General features: G+C 41.2%; 1 protein-coding gene across 3 annotated transcripts in view; it reads right to left on the bottom strand.

The window, feature by feature from the left end:
* Positions 1–5,120: 5,120 nt before the first annotated feature.
* CELSR1 (cadherin EGF LAG seven-pass G-type receptor 1) overlaps positions 5,121–19,323 on the bottom strand; it is a 252,181-nt gene continuing 237,978 nt past the window's right edge. For 2 of the 3 annotated variants that reach the window (XM_070755356.1, XM_070755355.1), the window contains exons 32-35: positions 15,943–16,110; positions 13,079–13,321; positions 9,836–10,103; positions 5,121–9,266 (exon numbers count right to left, since the gene is read on the bottom strand). In XM_070755356.1, coding sequence (XP_070611457.1) covers positions 9,242–9,266; positions 9,836–10,103; positions 13,079–13,321; positions 15,943–16,110 — 704 coding nt within the window. In that variant the 3' untranslated portion in view covers positions 5,121–9,241. Of the gene's footprint in view, positions 9,267–9,831; positions 10,104–13,078; positions 13,322–15,942; positions 16,111–19,323 lie in introns of those variants that run through there. The other variant, XM_070755358.1, reaches the window with a different exon arrangement.

Below are 19,323 nucleotides of genomic sequence, written 5' to 3' on the forward strand. Positions count from 1 at the left end.
GTAACAAAATGATTCAGCCCCTATGACAGCTTGTAGCACCTGCAACTGCCTCCCCTCTCCTGGAACACCTGTACTTATATTCACAAAGAAAATTGTATTTGTAGTAATAACCTTATCAAGGTGATGTGCATTTTGTCCCCTTTTTTTCACTATCTGGAAATTCCACACCTAGAAACATAGAAGATTGATGGCAAAAAAAAAGACCTCATGGTCCATCTAGTCGGCCCTTATACTATTTCCTGTGTTTTATCTTAGGATGGATATATGTTTATCCCAGGCATGTTTAAATTCAGTTACTGTGGATTTACCAAACAAATGTGCTGAAAGTTTGTTCCAAGGATCTACTACTCTTTCAGTAAAATAATATTTTCTGATATTGCTTCTGATCTTTCCCCCAACTAACCTCAGATTGTGTCCCCTTGTTTTTGTGTTCACTTTCCCATTAAAAACACTTCCCTCCTGAATCTTATTTAACCCTTTAACATATTTAAATGTTTCGATCATGTCCGTTTCCCTTCTGTCCTCCAGACTAGACAGATTGAGTTCATGAAGTCTTTCCTGATACGTTTTATGCTTAAGACCTTCCACCATTTTTGTAGCCCGTCTTCGGACCCATTCAATTTTATCAATATCTTTTTGTAGGTGAGGTCTCCTATAAATTTTTCTTTGATCTCTGGAGATGAAAGAAAAAAATTAGGTAGGGAGGATCCTTACAATCACGTATGCACCATAATTGTCCCTTTTGCATGAAAATTTAGTATCATTACTTAAATCAAGGGAAATTATTGAAAGTGAAAGCAATGGGACCATTCTCCCACCATGCCTCAGACTGACCGTTCCAATTGTTTCTATAGCTGCAGGCCAGGGGTGGGTTTTTCTTACCTTCCCCACCAGTTCGGGTGTTGTGTCGGAAGTGTGCACTTTGGGTGCATGTATTTCATTCAGGTACTGCCCCCCTGCGCATACACAGAAGCCTTTGCAAATACACAGAGTTCGTTGCTGGCTGCTTTCAAGCAGCGGTGATTGGTGAACCGGTTCAAGGGCATGACAAGCCAGCCAGTGAACAGAGCCAAATTGCCATCACTGGCTTGTGCAAACCAGTCTGAGCTGGTAGCTACCTACCTCTGGTGCAGGCTCAGGGTATGCTCAGGGTTGAAGTCAAGATGGCTGCTGCAAAAACACAACTGAATAAACTTCACTCTTTTAAAAAAATATCTATTATGTGCCATCCTAACATTTCTGACCACACCCTGTGGACACCTCTGGGGCTGGCTTTGTTGTAGCCCTGCCCACTAGAGCAGCTTAAAACTACAGTAGATGCTGTTTATTTTACTATATAAAAATAGTAAGCCTAATTATCTTATCCAGCATAAGAACATAAGAAAAGCCATGCTGAATCAGCCCATCTAGTCCAGCTTTCTGTGTCACACAGGGGGCCACCAATTGTCCATGGGGATCTTGAGCAGAAAGAGAAGGCAAAACCCTCTCTTTCCCTTGACCCCCAACAAATGGTACTCAAGGGAATCCTGCCTGCCTCAACCAACATAGAGGCGGCACATGGATGTCCGTTTCAATAACCACCTATGATACACTTGGCATCCATGAATCTGTCCAATCCTGCCTTGAAGCTATCAAGGCTGACAGCTGTCACGGCTTTTTCTGGAAGTGAATTCCATAAACCAACGACCCTCTGGGTGAAGAAATATTTCCCTTTATTTGTCCTCAATTTCCTACCTATGAGTTTTAGGGAGTGCCCCCTCATCCTAGTATTGGGTGATGGAGAAAAGAATTTTTCTCTATCCACCTTTTCTATCCCATGCATGATTTTATACACTTCGATCAAGTCACCCCTTAAACGCCGTCTTTCAAGGCTGAAGAGACCAAGGCGTTGCAGAACAGGGCTGCAAGAAAACCAAACAGTTCTACAACTGAATGAACAAGTTGAAAACCACATCCACTGCACCTTCCAAGCCCCAACAGGTGCATTGATTTCCACACAGGTGGGGTCTTCTGGAAGGTCATGCCATTGGGAGGCCATTAAGGGTACTAGATCATGGTAGTCCCCTCTATCATGCAGTATAGAGTGCCTCCGGTGTGGGAATGGAGAAGGGTGTCCCCCAGGCAAGGGCTCCTTGTTGCCACCGCTTCCGATGCGCTTCCTATGGAGCTCTGTGACCCCGGCGGGTGGGCGCACACATCGGCACGAGATTCTTCTGCGCATGCACCGGAAGCCAGATCTCAGCGGTTGTTGCCGGTGCATGCGCGGAAGCAAAACATCAGCGAAAATCACTGGAATCTTGCTCATGTGCGCAGCGTATGCGTAGAATCTCCGAGTCTACGGAGAGGGGCGGCATACAAATCTAATAAATAAATAACTAATCTCACACCGACGCGCCCCCCCCGATCAGCTGGAACTGCGCGCGCGGTTCCATTTTTGCTACTGGGATGGCGTCCCCCATCATTCTAGTAGCAACCCAATACTGGAGTCCCCTCAGCAGACATTGTGTAGGGATATATTTACACGTGCCAAGAATCAGCTCTTTGCCATGGTCTTGATCCTGAAACTAGGATAACAAGATCTGCTTGCATTTTGTTTAACGTAAGATTGCAAATAGGCCTGATACAAGTCAGATATTACCTTTTGTTATCAAGGAGCACATTGGAACCAAAACATAATCTTGGGTTTAGTGATCGTAATTAAGAGCAGTTGCAGAACAAAACAACTCGCAAAGATACAATTATATGATTCTAATCCCCACTTTCTCCTCCTCAGCAAATCCCTTTACAGAATGATGACAAACCCTGCCTTCTGTGTTTTGTGAGACATGCTTAGAAGAATGTATACCTTTTGTTGCCAAAATTATCTTTTTTACATATATATTAACTTGGAATTCAATTCAGGGCAAAAAAGAACCCTTTGTAAAGTTTCATAAATCATTATTCATGGAAAATACAGTTTGACTATTATTTTATGTAAAATGATCCTATCAAGACTTAACTGAATTATGAGAGTTGCATTGCTGGTTCAGTAATATTTGTATTTGTGATAAATAATTTTCAGATTTCATCTTTTAACACAGTAATTACCTATCTGTCAAGTCTCCCAGGATACCTCTGGGTATATCTCTTTCCTTCGTAATTCTTCTTGATGAGCGATCTTACACTTTTAGGCTCCTTTTCTACTATGTGTAGGGTGACCTAGGGAGTCACCTCTTGATAAATATCTTTGAATGGTTGCGACTCATAAAATAGTATCATAAATATGATAAACTAGACAAGCCATGATCTGTTGGGTTGTTTCGGAGATACTTCCTTACCAGATTCTTCAATGCCTTCAGGAGTGGCCGAGCTTCTAAATACAGTGGTACCTCTACTTATGAACTTAATTTGTTCCGTGACCAGGTTCTTAAGTAGAAAAGTTTGTAAGAAGAAGCAATTTTTCCCATAGGAATCAATGGAAAAGCAAATAATGCATGCAATTGGGGAAACCACAGGGAGGGTGGAGGCCTTGTTTCCTCCCAGGAGATTCCTAGAGAGGCCCCATGGAGGCTTCTCCCCACCTTTTCCGGCCCTGTTTCCTCCCAGGAGTCTAGGAGTCTCCTTAACCATGACAGAGCAGATTTTTCCCCCCAAAAGCACAGGTCCTCACTTGTTTGGGCTCAGAAACTGAATAGAATCAGGAAGATAAGATTTTTTTTCTATAAAGTCTTTTTGGTTTTCTTCACCTTATTCTCTCCGTAAGGTGATTTTTAAACAGATTACATCAGAATAATCTGAACAGTTTTACTTTTAATTCTTAAATTAAATTTAACTTTGAAATTAATTTCAGAATGAATTATGAAAATTTCATCTTTAATGGCACCTGTAAAGTTTTTGCTGTAGGAGTGGGCAGAAATAGTGAAATACAGTGGTACCTCTACTTACGAGCTTAATTAATTCCGTGACCAGGTTCTTAAGTAGAAAAGTTTGTAAGAAGAAGCAATTTTTCCCATAGGAATCAATGTAAAAGCAAATAATGCGTGCGATTGGGGAAACCACAGGGTAGGTGGAGGCCCTGTTTCCTCCCAGGAGATTCCTTGAGAGGCCCCACGGAGGCTTCTCCTTGTTTTTTCCGGCCCTGTTTCCTCCCAGGAGATTCCTAGAGAGGCCCCACAGAGGCTTCTCCCTGCCTTTTCCGGTTACAGTTTCGGAGGCTCAAGTTTATAAGTGGAAAATGATTCTTGAGAAGAGGCAAAAAAATCTTGAGCACCCGGTTCTTATCTAGAAAAGTTCGTAAGTAGAGACGCTCTTAGGTAGAGATACCACTGTACAGGTAATCCTTAACTTACAACAGTCCATTCAAAGTTACGATGACCCTGAAAAAAGTAGCTTAGGACCACGTTTCATTTTTCAACCTTTGTAGCACGGCCACGATCATGTGATCCAGACACCTGGCAACTGGTTCATTCTTTGGACCAGGGTCATGTGATCCCCTTTGGGTGACTTTCTGACAATCAAAATCAATGAAGAAGCTAGATTCACTTAACAACCAGGTTGTTAATTTATCAATCGCAGTGATTCATTTAACAACTATGGCAAGAAAGGTCGTAAAATGAGGCAAAACTCATTTAGCAAACATTTTACTTAACAACAGAATTTTGGGCTCAATTGAAGTCATAAGTCAAGGACTCTCTGTATTCAGTTCCCACAAATCCCTTACTGATAATAAATTGTGAATCTGAGTATTCCGCTGCGGGTGCATTAATAATATTATTGAAATTTAAATTGGGAAGATGCATATGTAAAATAGTATAAATGTGAATGTGCTGATTATTTCCTGGAGAATCTCAAGTATGACTTAGAGCTAATTAAAGAAAAAATATTTGATTCAGAAACGGATGTCTGCCATAGGAGAAAATGTTTTTTTTTCCATTTTCACTTTCTGTTGAACTTTGCTGAAGACTGCAGGCAGCTGAAAAGGACTGACTCAGAATCACATCTTTTGATCATTAAAATTAAAATTATTTTTCTAGAATGCTCTTTATTCCTTAGGATGTTTGTTTTAGTGTCATTTTGTTCTTGGTTTTCACAGCATTCTGTAGATAGTTTTGATTTTACATAAAACCACACTGCGTACATAATAAATTCACAAGGCATCATTTTATGGAAATAAATGGTTGTCATAAAAATACAAACAAATTAAAAACTTTAATTTACTGTTACATTTTTCTCAACTGTGCTTAAATTCCAGTGTTTTGAACTTTAATAAATATACATTTTTAAAATTCTCCAGTGGCTAAAATCTCATAAATTGTAAAAAATAGGTCCGTATTTCCTCTGTGGTTAGCACGCACAGCTGGTGTTCTGATCAAAAATAACTCACTACATCTCATCAGGCAAAATATACACACACAGATGTAACATCATTTAGCACATTGAAAAAATAGGCAAATAGTTACACATTCATTTTTTTTACATCAAGGTTTTATGCAGCACAAAAGCAATATATATGCATATCTATGCATATATATACTGTATATATATATTTAAAGAGCATGACTCTTTCCCTCTTCTAAAAAGGCCTCATGGAATCAAGGTTGATTAAAAAATAATAATTTAGCAAACATTCTTATGGGACTTTTGTCTAGGTTTGAAAAAAAGTAAAATTTGTACACGTAATCATTAAAAACAGAGTAACCGCACCTCCAGTCCACATTAATCACTTTTACAATTCACAGGGTAAATAATTTAAGTAGATTCTTAATTCTCCCACTAAAAAGAAATGGGTGTAAAAGTAGCTTAACTTAGTTAGATGGTGTTTGTTAGTTAATACCTGCTTTTCTATATGAAAAGGAGGAGGGGGGGTGGGAAGGCATCAAGAATTCCAAGAAAGCATCATAAATATGAAACACAGTTGATGTTCTCTCCATTAATCAACATTATTCTCTATATCAGCATTTCTCAACTTTGGCAACATGAAGATAGGTGGACTTCAATTCCCATGTTGGCTCAGGAATTCTGGGAGTTGAAGTCCACACATCTTCAAGCTACCAAGGTTTAGAATACTTCTCTGCAGGAGAGGTCTCCAACTCCGGTCCGTGGCCCGGAAGCGGGCTACACAAATGTAGGTAAGCACGTAAAGTCGCATTTGTAAACGTGAAGGGTTGGGAACCATTGATCTACAGTACAAGAAACATTATTTCTAATAAGGCAATTCTGGGCACTTGGGTTATTTTGGATAATGATTGTACATGTGGGTACCTCTGCATGCATTATTGTCAAAGTTTATAAATTACATTGCTTGATAATATAAGAGATGTTTAGCTGAAAAGTGAAGTATTTTAACTTTCAGACCATCCACTAAGGAACATGCATGCTTTCTCAAGATTTACAGGAATTCAAAAGTTCAATTTTGATTTGAAGCAATATACACTGGATTGTTTTCTCAGCAAAATTAATGACCTGGTGATTCAAATCTACATTAGAAACATTTTAGATTTTGTGCAGATTCATTAATTAAATCATACCTGGTATGCATCTGCTTATTTTCTTACACATTCAGGCAAAGTGAAGTAGTCTGGTAGCATCAACTGATACATTTTATGAACAGGAACACACTTTTGTGAATGGCTTTGTTATTCAGGAAATGTGCTATCAGACTCCTAATGTTATTCCTACCATAGGTAACAGCATTCCTTTTTCAATGTCACAACAGAAAAGAACCTGTTTCTGCAGTAACGCTAAGTATACCACTACACCACAAATAAAACTGGAAAGTATCGATCTAAATGCTTTCATATCATGCACAATTAAGGGGGAACTTCTCCTAGCACATCCCTCTGGTAAGACAGGGACGTCAACAAGCCAATATGAGATGATAAATGAGCCAATGTTCGATGCTCAATTATGAAACTTTAATTCAATTTATATGTGTAAAATTGTGCCTCCCCATTCAAAAAGAAATTGAGAGAGAGAGAGATAGATCTTAAAAGACTTTTTTTCTGCAGTGGTGCATTTCATTGAGGGAGAGTAACCTTCCTCAGATCAAATTCTGAATCTATAACTCTAAATTTAGAGTAGATGACTGATTTCTTGAAAAGAAAAAGGGTTATTAGATCTTCCTAAGCATCCAAACATTTCCCCCTCCTGACGCCTTTTAATTTGGAGATGCAAAATCATAAATGAAAATGAGTTGAGAAGTAAACATTGAGCTTTCTAAAGGTACTTCTAGTAATATTTTAAATGTTGTATGTAAATTATCAATCATTATCACATTAAGAGTGGGCCATTCTCATCCTGATATTCCAGAACTGAGGAAAAAGGCACTTTGGCTAAAAGATCACAGCTGACTGAGACCACTGGGAAATATACAGCTAAGGCAAAATTATTTGAACTACAACTATTTAAACTGCAAGCCAGAAATCCCAGGAAGGGATTTTATAAAGACAAAAAAACAAGCAAATTGCACTTTTGACAGAGCTCTGAAAGATTCTTGCTTTATTCTTGCAAGCCCAAGGGGCAATTGTAGTACCCAAAATATGAGAATTCGAGTGAGAAATAAATGATAAAGGTGATATTTTTTTTATCCAATGATAAACTCAATGAAATTATCACTTTTATCCATGGGAGAGAGTTCACACCAATTTAATATGTTTTGGGATTTATGGCCTACAGATCTCCTACTTTATATCATCTTTTTCCCCTTATATATAATAGTTTGATTAATTCTAAAGTGGCTTGAGTTAATGAAAATCCCTGTATATTTATCCACTGACTGAGAAGAATTGTGGGTCTAAAATGCCTGAAACACTACAAAAATAGACATTTTCTCAAATATACCCTAATTTATAAAGACAAAAGAAATGAAAAACTGATAGAACTGCTCCTTTCTCCCAACTGTTTTGAATACAATGCTATAAAGATATTTAATTCACTTGACCAGAGGTTTCATTTAAAACAAAAAAATTCTCAACCTTTGCTAAAAGATGGGAGTAATTAAAATATTCTTAGACTTTTTCTAATGTGTGAAATATGGGGACAGAGTATAATTTTGTTTTTTAAAATGTACGGGAGGCAAACTTCAAAAGTTAAATAAATTTCAGCAGAATTAGATGGCATTATTAAAAATTTAAAGTAATTTCAAAACAATGTTGGCGATTGGCTATAGACCTCATCCAAGTGGGAGGAAGAATCTAAATATGCTGAAGGATGCAAACTGCAATAGAAACCTACCAGGGGTACATTTATGAGATGGATTCCTGCGTTGTGCTAAGCTATAAGCAGTGACTTACAACACACAATGGGATCCATATGACATGTTAAGGCACAAATTAACAAGCCGCCTATTGTAACTTAATGCAATGAAGAAAGCCAGTGAAACTCTGAGATTATGCAAAAATATTGTCCTGAGGCCATAAAAGTACACACTGCAGCCTTAAAAACATTTCAGATTCATATCATAAACGAATGAATTTAGATACCCTAACATGTCAGTCTTTTTTAAAAAGACTCACAAATCAAGCCTAGATTCTTCTCCCTTTCCTTCTCCACTGAAATGCCAAATGCAAGTAAACTCATGCACTTCTTTTTTAATATAAAAAATATCAAAGTTCTTTGCTCTCCTGCTATCAAATTTGAAAAACAACAACAACAACAGCAAATATAGGAAATGTACAAAAGAACTGCCATATAAAACGTATAAAATTATCTACAGCTATATATAGAGAGATTTGTTTATATATATTTATATAAAACAATGTATCTTAAGGCAACGTGTCTTCGTCATGTCGGGTTACAAATTGGAGAAGAACTTGATGGGATACAAATCATCGTCTTGAGTTCTGCAATCTTGCTGAAATTGAGTAAAACCCCAGTATAAAATCAAATGGGGATTAATAACAAGCCTTGTGCATTATTGACGATTTATTCCTCTTGTTCAAGATGGATTTCTCCTGCTCTATACTCCTTTGTAGCATTGCTATGGCTCAGACGATATTTCAAAGGCATTTTCTCCCCCAATAATGAATTCCATTTACTGGTGTCCATATGGCACAAATGAGGCGGTCAGGCAAGTACTTGGAAAGACTCTAACCGTAACTTCACTGAAATTGCGGAACTGTCACAAGTAGGTGCAGATTCTCAAGGTGTCAATCTTGGCATCCTCACTCCATGGCAAATGAGTGCAGACCAGACTGGTGCCCACCACAATGTTACAGGAGAATAATTATCCAAGGCAGCAGAGTCTTCACTATTTCCTGATGATTCAAATGGATGTTTCGTTACTGCCTCTGTTCACGAGAAGAAGTAACCATGCAACTAGGGTTAAATAGTGCCAAGCTGACAATTGCAAGAGAAACGACTAGATTATCATAGTTATGTTAATATGCAGGAGACAAGCCATGCTTCAGCAGCTAAACTGTCAGACCAAAGTGACAGAAAATTAATTATTAATTATTTCTTGATAATTAATATTGGGGAGGGGGCGCAAGGTCTTTAGATGAAGGTAAATGACAAAGGAAACATTGTCGGGGGTAGAAAGACAGAAGTTAAGTTTGAGAACACGAATCGAGTTCATCTGATTAGATCACAGAGATTAAACTAAACCTTACAGATTTTGTGACTCAGAGGTCACAAAAAGTGTTTCAAGCTAATAGTGTGGAAAGTGTTGAAAGACACAAAAGGGAAAAATAGGGAAGGAGATCAAGCGAGGGAAGAAGAGATGATACTGATGCTGATTCCTGAATGAATGTCCATAACAAGCCACTGAAAGAATTAAACAGTGAGTCTTTGGGAAGAAATAAGCACCAGAAAACTCAAGAGACGTTTAAACAGCAAACAGACAGAACTTGGCACTCACTCAGAATCCGAGTTATTCTCAGCCGTTATTGTCCCCGCGTGGACATTCATGGCTAAGCCATTCATCTGTTCTGGAGGGTTTTCTCTTCTTGGGTTTTTTATGGTTACTCCAGAGTCCGAAGTGGAGCGAACACCATTGTTAGTCCCAACAGAAGTTGCTTTGGGCGAGATTGCAGTTTGGTGATAGTCTGACAATTTTTCTCGCAGCCGATTCTTCATATTTTTGTCCACTAATGGAGGAGGGTAGGTGATTTTATTTTTCAATATGCCTGGCACAGGGAAAAAAGAGGATACGGCCGTCATATTAATAAAATAAGACAACCCCCCCCCCCAAATGTTCATTTTGTTAAAAGGCTTTATGCATATTTATGCTTGACATGGGGAAAGTTTCTGCTTCAACTCCTATACAGTAGTACCTCTAGATACGAGCTGCTCTACATGCGAGTATTTCAAGATACGAGCCATGAGGGGAGAGACATTTCTGTTCTAGTCCCAAGCTCAAATTCGGGATACGAGCCGAGCGTCCACTAGGTGGCGCAAGAATCCTTGCTTTTGGTTATCTCGGAGGGGAAAAACGTTATTTGTTCCAGATACGAGTTGCCTCGACATACAAGCTCCCTTCTGGAACGAACTATGCTCGTATCTAGGGGTACTACTGTAATTCTCTTCACTTGACATACCTGATGCCCACCTGGACATGACCTGCCCCACCAAGAAAATGCAAGGTCAATAGGAAAATATTACCATGTAATCATAGTTTATGGTGTAGATGCAAACTATTTTAGTAAGGAAGTAGGATTATGAGCTGTGGTGGTGCAATTGTTAGAATGCAGTACTTAAGGCTATTTCTGCTGATCACCGGCTACCAGCAGTTTGGCAGATCAAATTTGACCAGGCTCAAGTTTGACTCAGCCTTTCATCCTTCTGAGGTCAGGTTGGTAAAATGAGGACCAGATTGTTCGGGACAATATGCTGATTCTGTAAACCACTTAGAGAGAGCTGTAAAGCACTGTGAAGCAGTATAGAAGTCTAAGTGCTATTGCTAAAGTGCTTCTTTAAATATGCCCATGTTACTCCAACACTCCGCAGTCTGTATTGGTTGCCCATCAGTTTCCGGTCACAATTCAAAGTGTTGGTTATGACCTATAAAGCCCTTCATGGCATCGGGCCAGAATATCTCCCGGACTGCCTTCTGCCGCACGAATCCCAGTGACCGGTTAGGTCCCACAGAGTTGGCCTTCTCCAGGTCCCGTCTACTAAACAATGTCGTCTGATGGGACCCAGGGGAAGAGCCTTCTCTGTGGTGGCTCTGACCCTCTGGAACCAACTCCCCCAAGAGATTAGGATTGCCCCCACCCTCCTTGCCTTTCAGAAACTCCTTAAAACCCACCTCTGCCGTCAGGCATGGGGGAATTGAAACATCTCCCCCTTGTCCATGTAGTTTCTGTGTATGATTCGACTGTGTGCTTGTTTTTTATATATTGGGGTTCTTTTGGATTTTTTAACTTAAAACTGTAATTTAGATTGCTAAATATTAGATTTGTTATTATTTATTGTTTACCATTGTTGTGAGCCGCCCCGAGTCTACGGAAAGGGGCAGCATATAAATCCAATAAATCTAATCTAATCTAATCTATTAAAGTATCGAAGGAAGCCCCCTATGTTTACAAACACCTCTTGTAATGGTATTGGGATTTCTGCCACTTCACAGGTGAAGCTAAGAGAAATAGTGGCTGACCAGCATATCTTTCCTGGTCACAAATCAATGTAACAGTTCTTAACAGCCAGCCAGCATATGTATAATTTTCAGATTACAAATACAGTGTCTTAGAAGTATACTTGCCAAATGGATTTAAGCTATAGCAGGGGTCTCCAACCTTGGACACTTTAAGACTTGTGGACTTCCACTCCCAGAATTCCTCAGCCAGCTTTGCTTTGAAGTCCACAAGTCTTAAAGTTGCCAAGGTTGGAGGCCCCAGAACAATTTAGTTAAGAGAGCCCTTATTTTCCATTGCAATGCAACTTGCATTAAGAGCATAGTAAGAATTACATTAGATGAGGCTAAAAGTTCACATTTCAACAACTTGTTTCTTGCGGCAGCCGCACAGAACACTCTAGACAAAGTGGTTCTCAACCTGGGGGTCAGGAACCCTTTGGGGGTCAAACGACCATTTCGCTGGGGTCGCCTAAGACCATGGAAAAAGACAAATTTCCCATGGTGTTAGGAAGCAAAGCTTCTATTCTGGCGCCGTGGAACATATTTTTACAATCCAACCAATCCGACGTTTACAGTGGGTGTGTCCCTCTGACCTTCCTGCCAATCAGCTTAAAGCCCTGTTGGGAGAATTGGCGCTAGACTTATGGTTGGGGATCACCACAACTTGAGGAACTATATTAACGGGTTGCGGCATTAGAAAGTTTGAAAACCACTGTTCTAGACAGCTCACAAGTGAAGCAAGTCCCTTTTAGAATTGTTGCTTAGCAATCAATGCTGATGATAGATCTAATCCTGAAGGCATCACATAATTAATAAAGACTGATACAGTGATACCTCTACTTACGAACTTAATTAACCAGCTTCTTAATTAGAAAAATGTGTAAGAAGAAGCAATTTTTCCCATAGAAATCAATGTAAACGCAAATAAGGTGTGCGATTGGGGAAACCACAGGGAGGGTGGAGGCCCTGTTTCTCCCCAACTTTTCCAGCCCTATTTCCTCCCAGGAGATTCCTAGAGAGCCCTCACAGTGGCTTCTCCCTGCCTTCTCTGGCCCTATTTCCTCCCAGAAGATTCCTAGAGAGGCCCTAAAGTGGCTTCTCCCTGCCTTTTCTGGCCCTATTTCCTCCTAGGAGATTCCTAGAGAGGCCCCACAGAGGCTTCTCCCCACCTTTTCTGGCCCTGTTTCCTCCCAGGAGGTTCCTAGAAAGTCCCCCCAGAGGCTTCTCCCCACCTTTTCTGGCCCTGTTTCCCCCCAGAAGATTCCTAGAGAGGCCCCACGGAGACTTCTCCCTGCCTTTTCCGGTTTCGGAGGGTCGGGTTTCTAAGTGGAAAATGGTTCTTGAGAAGAGGCAAAAAAAATCTTGAACACCCGGTTCCTATCTAGAAAAGTAGAGGCGTTTGTAGGTAGAGGTACCATTGTACTATACTACATGAACGCATCTTCTCTCCTTTTAAAGCCACATAATTAAATAGTTGTTCACCCTGTTTGCAGTAGTGGATTTCTTAACTTAAGCCTTCTCTAATACCTTTCCTCTGTTCTGGTGGCTGGTGGTTTTGATGAGGGAGTGGTTTATTCTCCTTTTGCTGCCCCTCGTCCTCTTTTTCCTGGGGTATTTCGCTGCTGTGGTTCACTTGGTTTTCCTGATGCAGTTCTACATTAACTTTGGTTTCCACCTTCAGTTTTTGTTTCGCATTCGGCTCCTCCTCATCACTTGCGTCAATGCCCTCGGAGGGCCAGTAGGGTTTCACATGATTGGGCACTGTATCAACTGCAGGATCCAAAACAGTTAAAGACAGAGTACACAATTATAAATACTTAACCAAAATGTCAACGAGCAACTCTTTAGATTTCTACAATTATCTACAACTTGAAGTGAAAAATATCCAACAGCAAGGAAAGGCCTTTTTATTGCTCACTGTTCACAGAGAGGTGAAAGTCTTTATAATTGTTGTGGTTAGCTCTGGCCCAGCTCCTGCTCCAAGGACTGTGGATGTGGGGGAGACATCCACATGCTGCAGGCCTGTTTTTCCCCTGGTGGAATCTTATGATGAAGGCTCCTCTGACCAAGAAGACATGAGTGACAGGGAGGAGGAGAGTGGGGCAGACAGCTCAGAAGGAGATCAATTATCTAGCTCCTCCTTGGATTCAGAACAAGAGTTAATGATACGGCCACGCATGCGGAGAGCGATGCATAGGCAACAACAACTGAGAGATTATTATCAAAGAAAATGAGGCCACCTGTGGTTGGGTGGGGCTGTGGTAATTAGTGAGGCTGCTATAAATAGCAGCTTGTGGGTTTGGCCATTGTGGAGGATTATCTGATTGTTGTGTTTCGTGACTGCTTTACTGACTTTGACCTTTTGTGTGCTGATTTTCCCCCGCTTTGAAACTAAACCAGGGCAAAGTGTGTTTCACTTTGTGAAAGAAGAAGGACTGTGAATTGCCTTACAGCTGCAAGCTAAGTATCACAGAACTGATAAGGGACTTGTACAAATTACCAGTTTGTTTGGAGACCAGTGCTCTTTGCTATACCCAAAGAGGGCTTAGTTTAAGTGAATTTTCATTATAAAGAACATTGTTTTGAATTTTCAAACGTGTGTGTGTCTGAAATTTGTACCTGTGAATTTTTGGGAGGAGTCTACCAGAGAGCCTGACAGAACAATAATGGTCAATGATCAGCCCATCAAACACATTGCACACATAAAATTAATTGCTTATTTAGGTAAGCATGCCAATCAACCTGCTGAACATGTCTCATATTACAGGACAGAATTGGCCAAAACTAAAGAAATACTGTAATAATCACTTGAAACTGAAAGTCAAGTTTGTAAATAAAATGGATCAGAATGATGAGGAAATGCAATTAAATGTGGAGTTAACAGTGGCAGATGTTGCCATAAAACAGACAGGAGACCCCCTAACGACTTCAACTCCTTTCATCCATGGGCTTAATCTGCATGCGCAGAAGCGAAAAAATCGCCAAAATCTCTCTCACGTGCATGCCCCCTTGCAAGATTTTGCTTCCTGCACATGTGCAGTAACAAAATCTCGTTCGAATGTGCACGCATCAGAGACTCAAAGCTGCGTGTGCAGTTCAATTTTTGCTACCGGTATGGCGTCCTTATCCGTACTGGTGGCAACCTGCTACTGCCATTGCAGCCAAAAAAAGGAGCCAGAACAGGGCCATGTGTGGTCCTCCAAAGCTCCCTTTTTGCTGGCAGAAGCACTGTGGGCCGGTCTTTCACTTTTTCCAGGGTGAGCCTGCGGGCGGGATCTAAGCACCCTGTGGGCTGGATCTGGCCTTAAGGCCTTGAATTTTTTTTCAGTATAAAATTTTTATTTTTTCCTTCATATGTTTTAGTGCAATGTCAAATATCTTCTATTTCCACTATAATAAAATGCAGTATTTTGTTAGTAACTCTTGTATAATCCCAGGGGGAAAAATCATAATACAAAATTTTTAGTTTCTCTATAGATCTTTTATCCCTTATTGCAAAAGTTTTTATCTAATCTTGTCACCCAGCAGTCACAATAATCATGTATTACCTCTCTTTATCAATGTTCCCTCAAGTATACACTGACAAATAAACAATATTTCTAATATTCTGTTCGGAAACTTCAAATCGTGCAGAATGCAGCCGCGAGAGCCATCGTGGGGCTTCCTAGATTTGGCCACGTTTCTGCAACACTCCGTGGCCTGCACTGGCTTCCAATCGGTTTCCGGTCACAATTCAAAGTGTTGGTAATGACCTTTAAAGCCCTACATGGCATTGGGCCAGAATACATCCGGAACCGCCTTCTACCGCACGAATCCCAGCAGCCGATAAAGTCTCACAGAGTTGGCCTTCTCCGGGTCCCGTCGACTAAACAATGTCGTTTGGCGGGCCCCAGGGGAAGAGCCTTCTCTGTGGCGGCCCCGACCCTCTGGAATCAACTCCCCCCAGAGATTAGAACGGCCTCCACCATCCTTGTCTTTCACAAATTACTCAAAACCCACCTTTGTCGCCAGACATGGGGGAGTTAAGATATTCCTTCCCCTAGGCCATTACAAGTTATGCATGGTATGTTTCTGTGTATGTTTGGTTTTTTATAATAAGGGTTTTTAGTTGTTTTATTAAATTGGATTGTTACATGTTGTTTTACCATTGTTGTTAGCCGCCCTGAGTCTGCGGAGAGGGGCGGCATACAAATCCAATAAATAAATAAATAACTGGTAGGCCGTATTGCCTCCTATTTACACCTGTAGGCCGTAGTGCCTCCTATTTACACATTTTACTTAAATCTAAAAAACCCTATATAGTCTATCAAATTACAAACATTGAAAATACTAAAAAAGTGGGGGGGAAAGAAAAGGGGGGGGAATTGACACCCATGGCTTATACTCTTTACCTTTAGGAGTGCTGTGGACTGGAACCCGCTCGTTGTTTTTCAAAGTGCCAGTGTTCCATTTCTTCTCCACACCTATCACATCTTCCTCACTCTCTGACGAGTGAGAGGAAGCATATGAACTGCTGTGTTCATCAAGGGACAATTCGCTGTCGGAATCAGAATCACGCTCTGTGGATAAAAATAACTCGTCAGCCAGAGAAACAAGCTGCGATCAATAAAATTTGAATTTTGCCATAAATTTTCTGCAACTTCCCTGGGATGAGCTTTTTTACTATATGCAGCAATACAGTCGGGTGAGATTCATAGGAGATAAGATATGATACTATGAAGCTGCAGTGTGAGTAAAATCTAACCACCGTAGCCAGTGCAGGGCTGCCAAAATTGTAACTACCACACTGTGGACGTGGCTTATGCAGGACCCCCTGCATTTCCTTTCAACATCTTTCATTGCATATTGGGGGCTCTGGGGTGGAGCTACATTTTCGCTACCCCACTGCATTCCACCCCGTCGGGGCAGTAGCCCACCCCTGACCGTAACTACAAAAACTGCATTTTTTTCTCTTCTTCTAATGGACTCTAATGGTGATGACAAAAGATGTAAATTAGTTTAATGTACAATAAACTGGCTGGCTGGATGCCTTCCAGCCTGTGCCCTGGGAAATTGTATTGTACTGTATTGTATTTGTATTTGTATTTGTATTTGTATTTGTATTTGTATTTGTATTTGTATTTGTATTTGTATTGTATTGTATTGTATTGTACTGTACTGTACTGTACAGTGGTACCTCGACATACGAGTCTAATTCGTTCCAGACCTGAGCTCGTATGTCGATCAACTCGTATCTGGAACGAATGCCTTTAGACTTTGTTTTTCGCGCCGAGATAACTGGAAGCAAGGCATTCTTGCGCCACCTAGTGGAAGCTCGGCTCGTATCCCGAATTTGAGCTCAGGTGTCGAACAGAAACTTTGCTCGCGTCTCGGCTCGTAACTTGGAATACTCGCATCTGGAGCAGCTCGTATCTAGAGGTACTACTGTATTGTATTGTACTGTATTGTACTGTACTGTATTGTATCTAACAAGTGAGATACACAATAAAATCAGTAATATAATAACAATAAAATAATATCCTGAAAAGAACCATCCGCACACAGCAATCAATCTAATTCCAGGCCTGCCAGAAAAGCCAAGTCTTAACCGCTTTCCGGAAGACCGAAATAAGAGTTAAAAGGACCAGGAAGAGCCAGGTTCACATGCCTGCCAAATCAGGATCATTGACTTAAAGTCTACAGAGAAGGGTGGCCTAAAACAGTGTTTCCCAACCTTAGCAACTGGAAGAGATCTGGACTTCAACTCCCAGAATTCCCCAGCCAGCAAATGCTGGCTGGGGAATTCAGGGAGTTGAAGTCCAAATATCTTCAAGTTGCCAAGGTTGGGAAACACTGGCCCAGAAATCCAAATAAATCAATAAAATATATGGTCCAAACTCTGGGACAGTGATGGTTAATGACCTTTTTCTCGTTGCGTGCTGAAAGCGCATGCACAGGCCTGTGCTGGCACCCATAATGCAATGCACGTGCAAAACTCCTGCGCGCCCCCACCCCCTGTGCAAACATGCATGATCCCCCATATTCCCCTGCCCTTCTTCGTACGCACGTGTGACCCCCCTGCCGCTGCCCCATTTTGGGCATAGGACAGTGATGGTGAACCTTTTTTTCCTTGAGTTCTGAAAGAGCGTGGGCGTGCACTATTGCACATGTGCAAGTGCCCATGCCCATAATTCAATGCCTGGGGTGGGCGAAAACAGTTCCTCCCATTCCCAGAGTCCCCCTGGAGGCCTATTTCCCAACTTCATAGAAACATAGAAGACTGACGGCAGAAAAAGACCTCAAGGTCCATCTAGTCTGCCCTTATACTATTTTTTGTATTTTATCTTACAATGGATATATGTTTATCCCAGGCATGTTTAAATTCAGTTACTGTGGATTTACCAACCACGTCTGCTGGAAGTTTGTTCCAAGCATCTACTACTCTTTCAGTGAAATAATATTTTCTCACGTTGCTTTTGATCTTTCCCCCAACTAACTTCAGATTGTGTCCCCTTGTTCTTGTGTTCACTTTCCTATTGAAAACACTTCCCTCCTGAACCTTATTTAACCCTTTGACATATTTAAATGATTCGATCATGTCCCCCCTTTTCCTTCTGTCCTCCAGACTATACAGCTTGAGTTCATTAAGTCTTTCCTGATACGTTTTATGCTTAAGACCTTCCACCATTCTTGTAGCCCGTCTTTGGACCCGTTCAATTTCATCAATATCTTTCTGTAGGTGAGGTCTCCAGAACTGAACACAGTATTCCAAATGTGGTCTCACCAGCGCTCTATATAAGGGGATCACAATCTCCCTCTTCCTGCTTGTTATACCTCTAGCTATGCAGCCAAGCATCCTACTTGCTTTTCCTACTGCCCGATCACACTGCTCACCCATCTTAAGACTGCCAGAAATCACTACCCCTAAATCCTTCTGTTCTGAAGTTTTTGCTAACACAGAACTGCCAATGCAATACTCAGATTGAGGAGTCTTTTTCCCCAAGTGCATCATTTCTGGTGGCCCAGTAGGCTTGTGCTTCACCCTCCCCAGGCAAAAATGCCCACCCCCACCCCCCTCAGAGCCTCTGTGCAAAGCCAAAAATCAGCTGATCGACACACACATGCATATTAAAGCTGAGCCAGGGCAACAGTTCGTGTGCCAGCAGATATGGCTCTGCATGCCACCACTGGCCTAGGTTGCAGGGGAGGCACCGTCCCCTCCCCGTGCTCCCCTCCCCCCTGCACACATGACCCTGCGCATGCAAACATCTCCTGCATACACCCCGCCCTCTGCACACGCAAAGCAGATACCCAAAAATCAGCTGGCTGGTAGGGGGGGTGCAGTGGAGCTGAGCTGGGCAACGGCTTGCCTGCCTGCAGAGCGGGCTCTGTGTGGCACCTATGGCCCCATGTGCATAGGTTTGCAATCATGGCTCTAGGATTTTCACTGAGCATTTTAATTATTTTTTTTCTCCTTTGAAAGCAATGGTCTGCTTCTGCTTCCCTGATCGGTATGGCCTTATTTTTTCCTACTGTTAAAATCTCTGATTTGCTAAGATGGTCCAAACAGATCTAAAACAAATGTGAACTATTTCTACTCCATGGGTCCATTCTAGTCAATGGTACTTGATTTTGGTTTGGTTTGCATCAGGTTAAAAAAGCCGAACTAGAAAATATGGCCCTAAGTGAGAAACAGCCCCCCCCCCAAAAAAAAGTACAGTAGTACCCCTAGATAAGAGCATAATTCGTTCCAGAAGGGAGCTTGTATGTCGAGCAACTCGTATCTGGAACAA

This window comes from Erythrolamprus reginae, chromosome 6 (assembly GCF_031021105.1).
Source record: "Erythrolamprus reginae isolate rEryReg1 chromosome 6, rEryReg1.hap1, whole genome shotgun sequence".
Taxonomy (NCBI): Eukaryota; Metazoa; Chordata; class Lepidosauria; order Squamata; family Dipsadidae; genus Erythrolamprus; species Erythrolamprus reginae.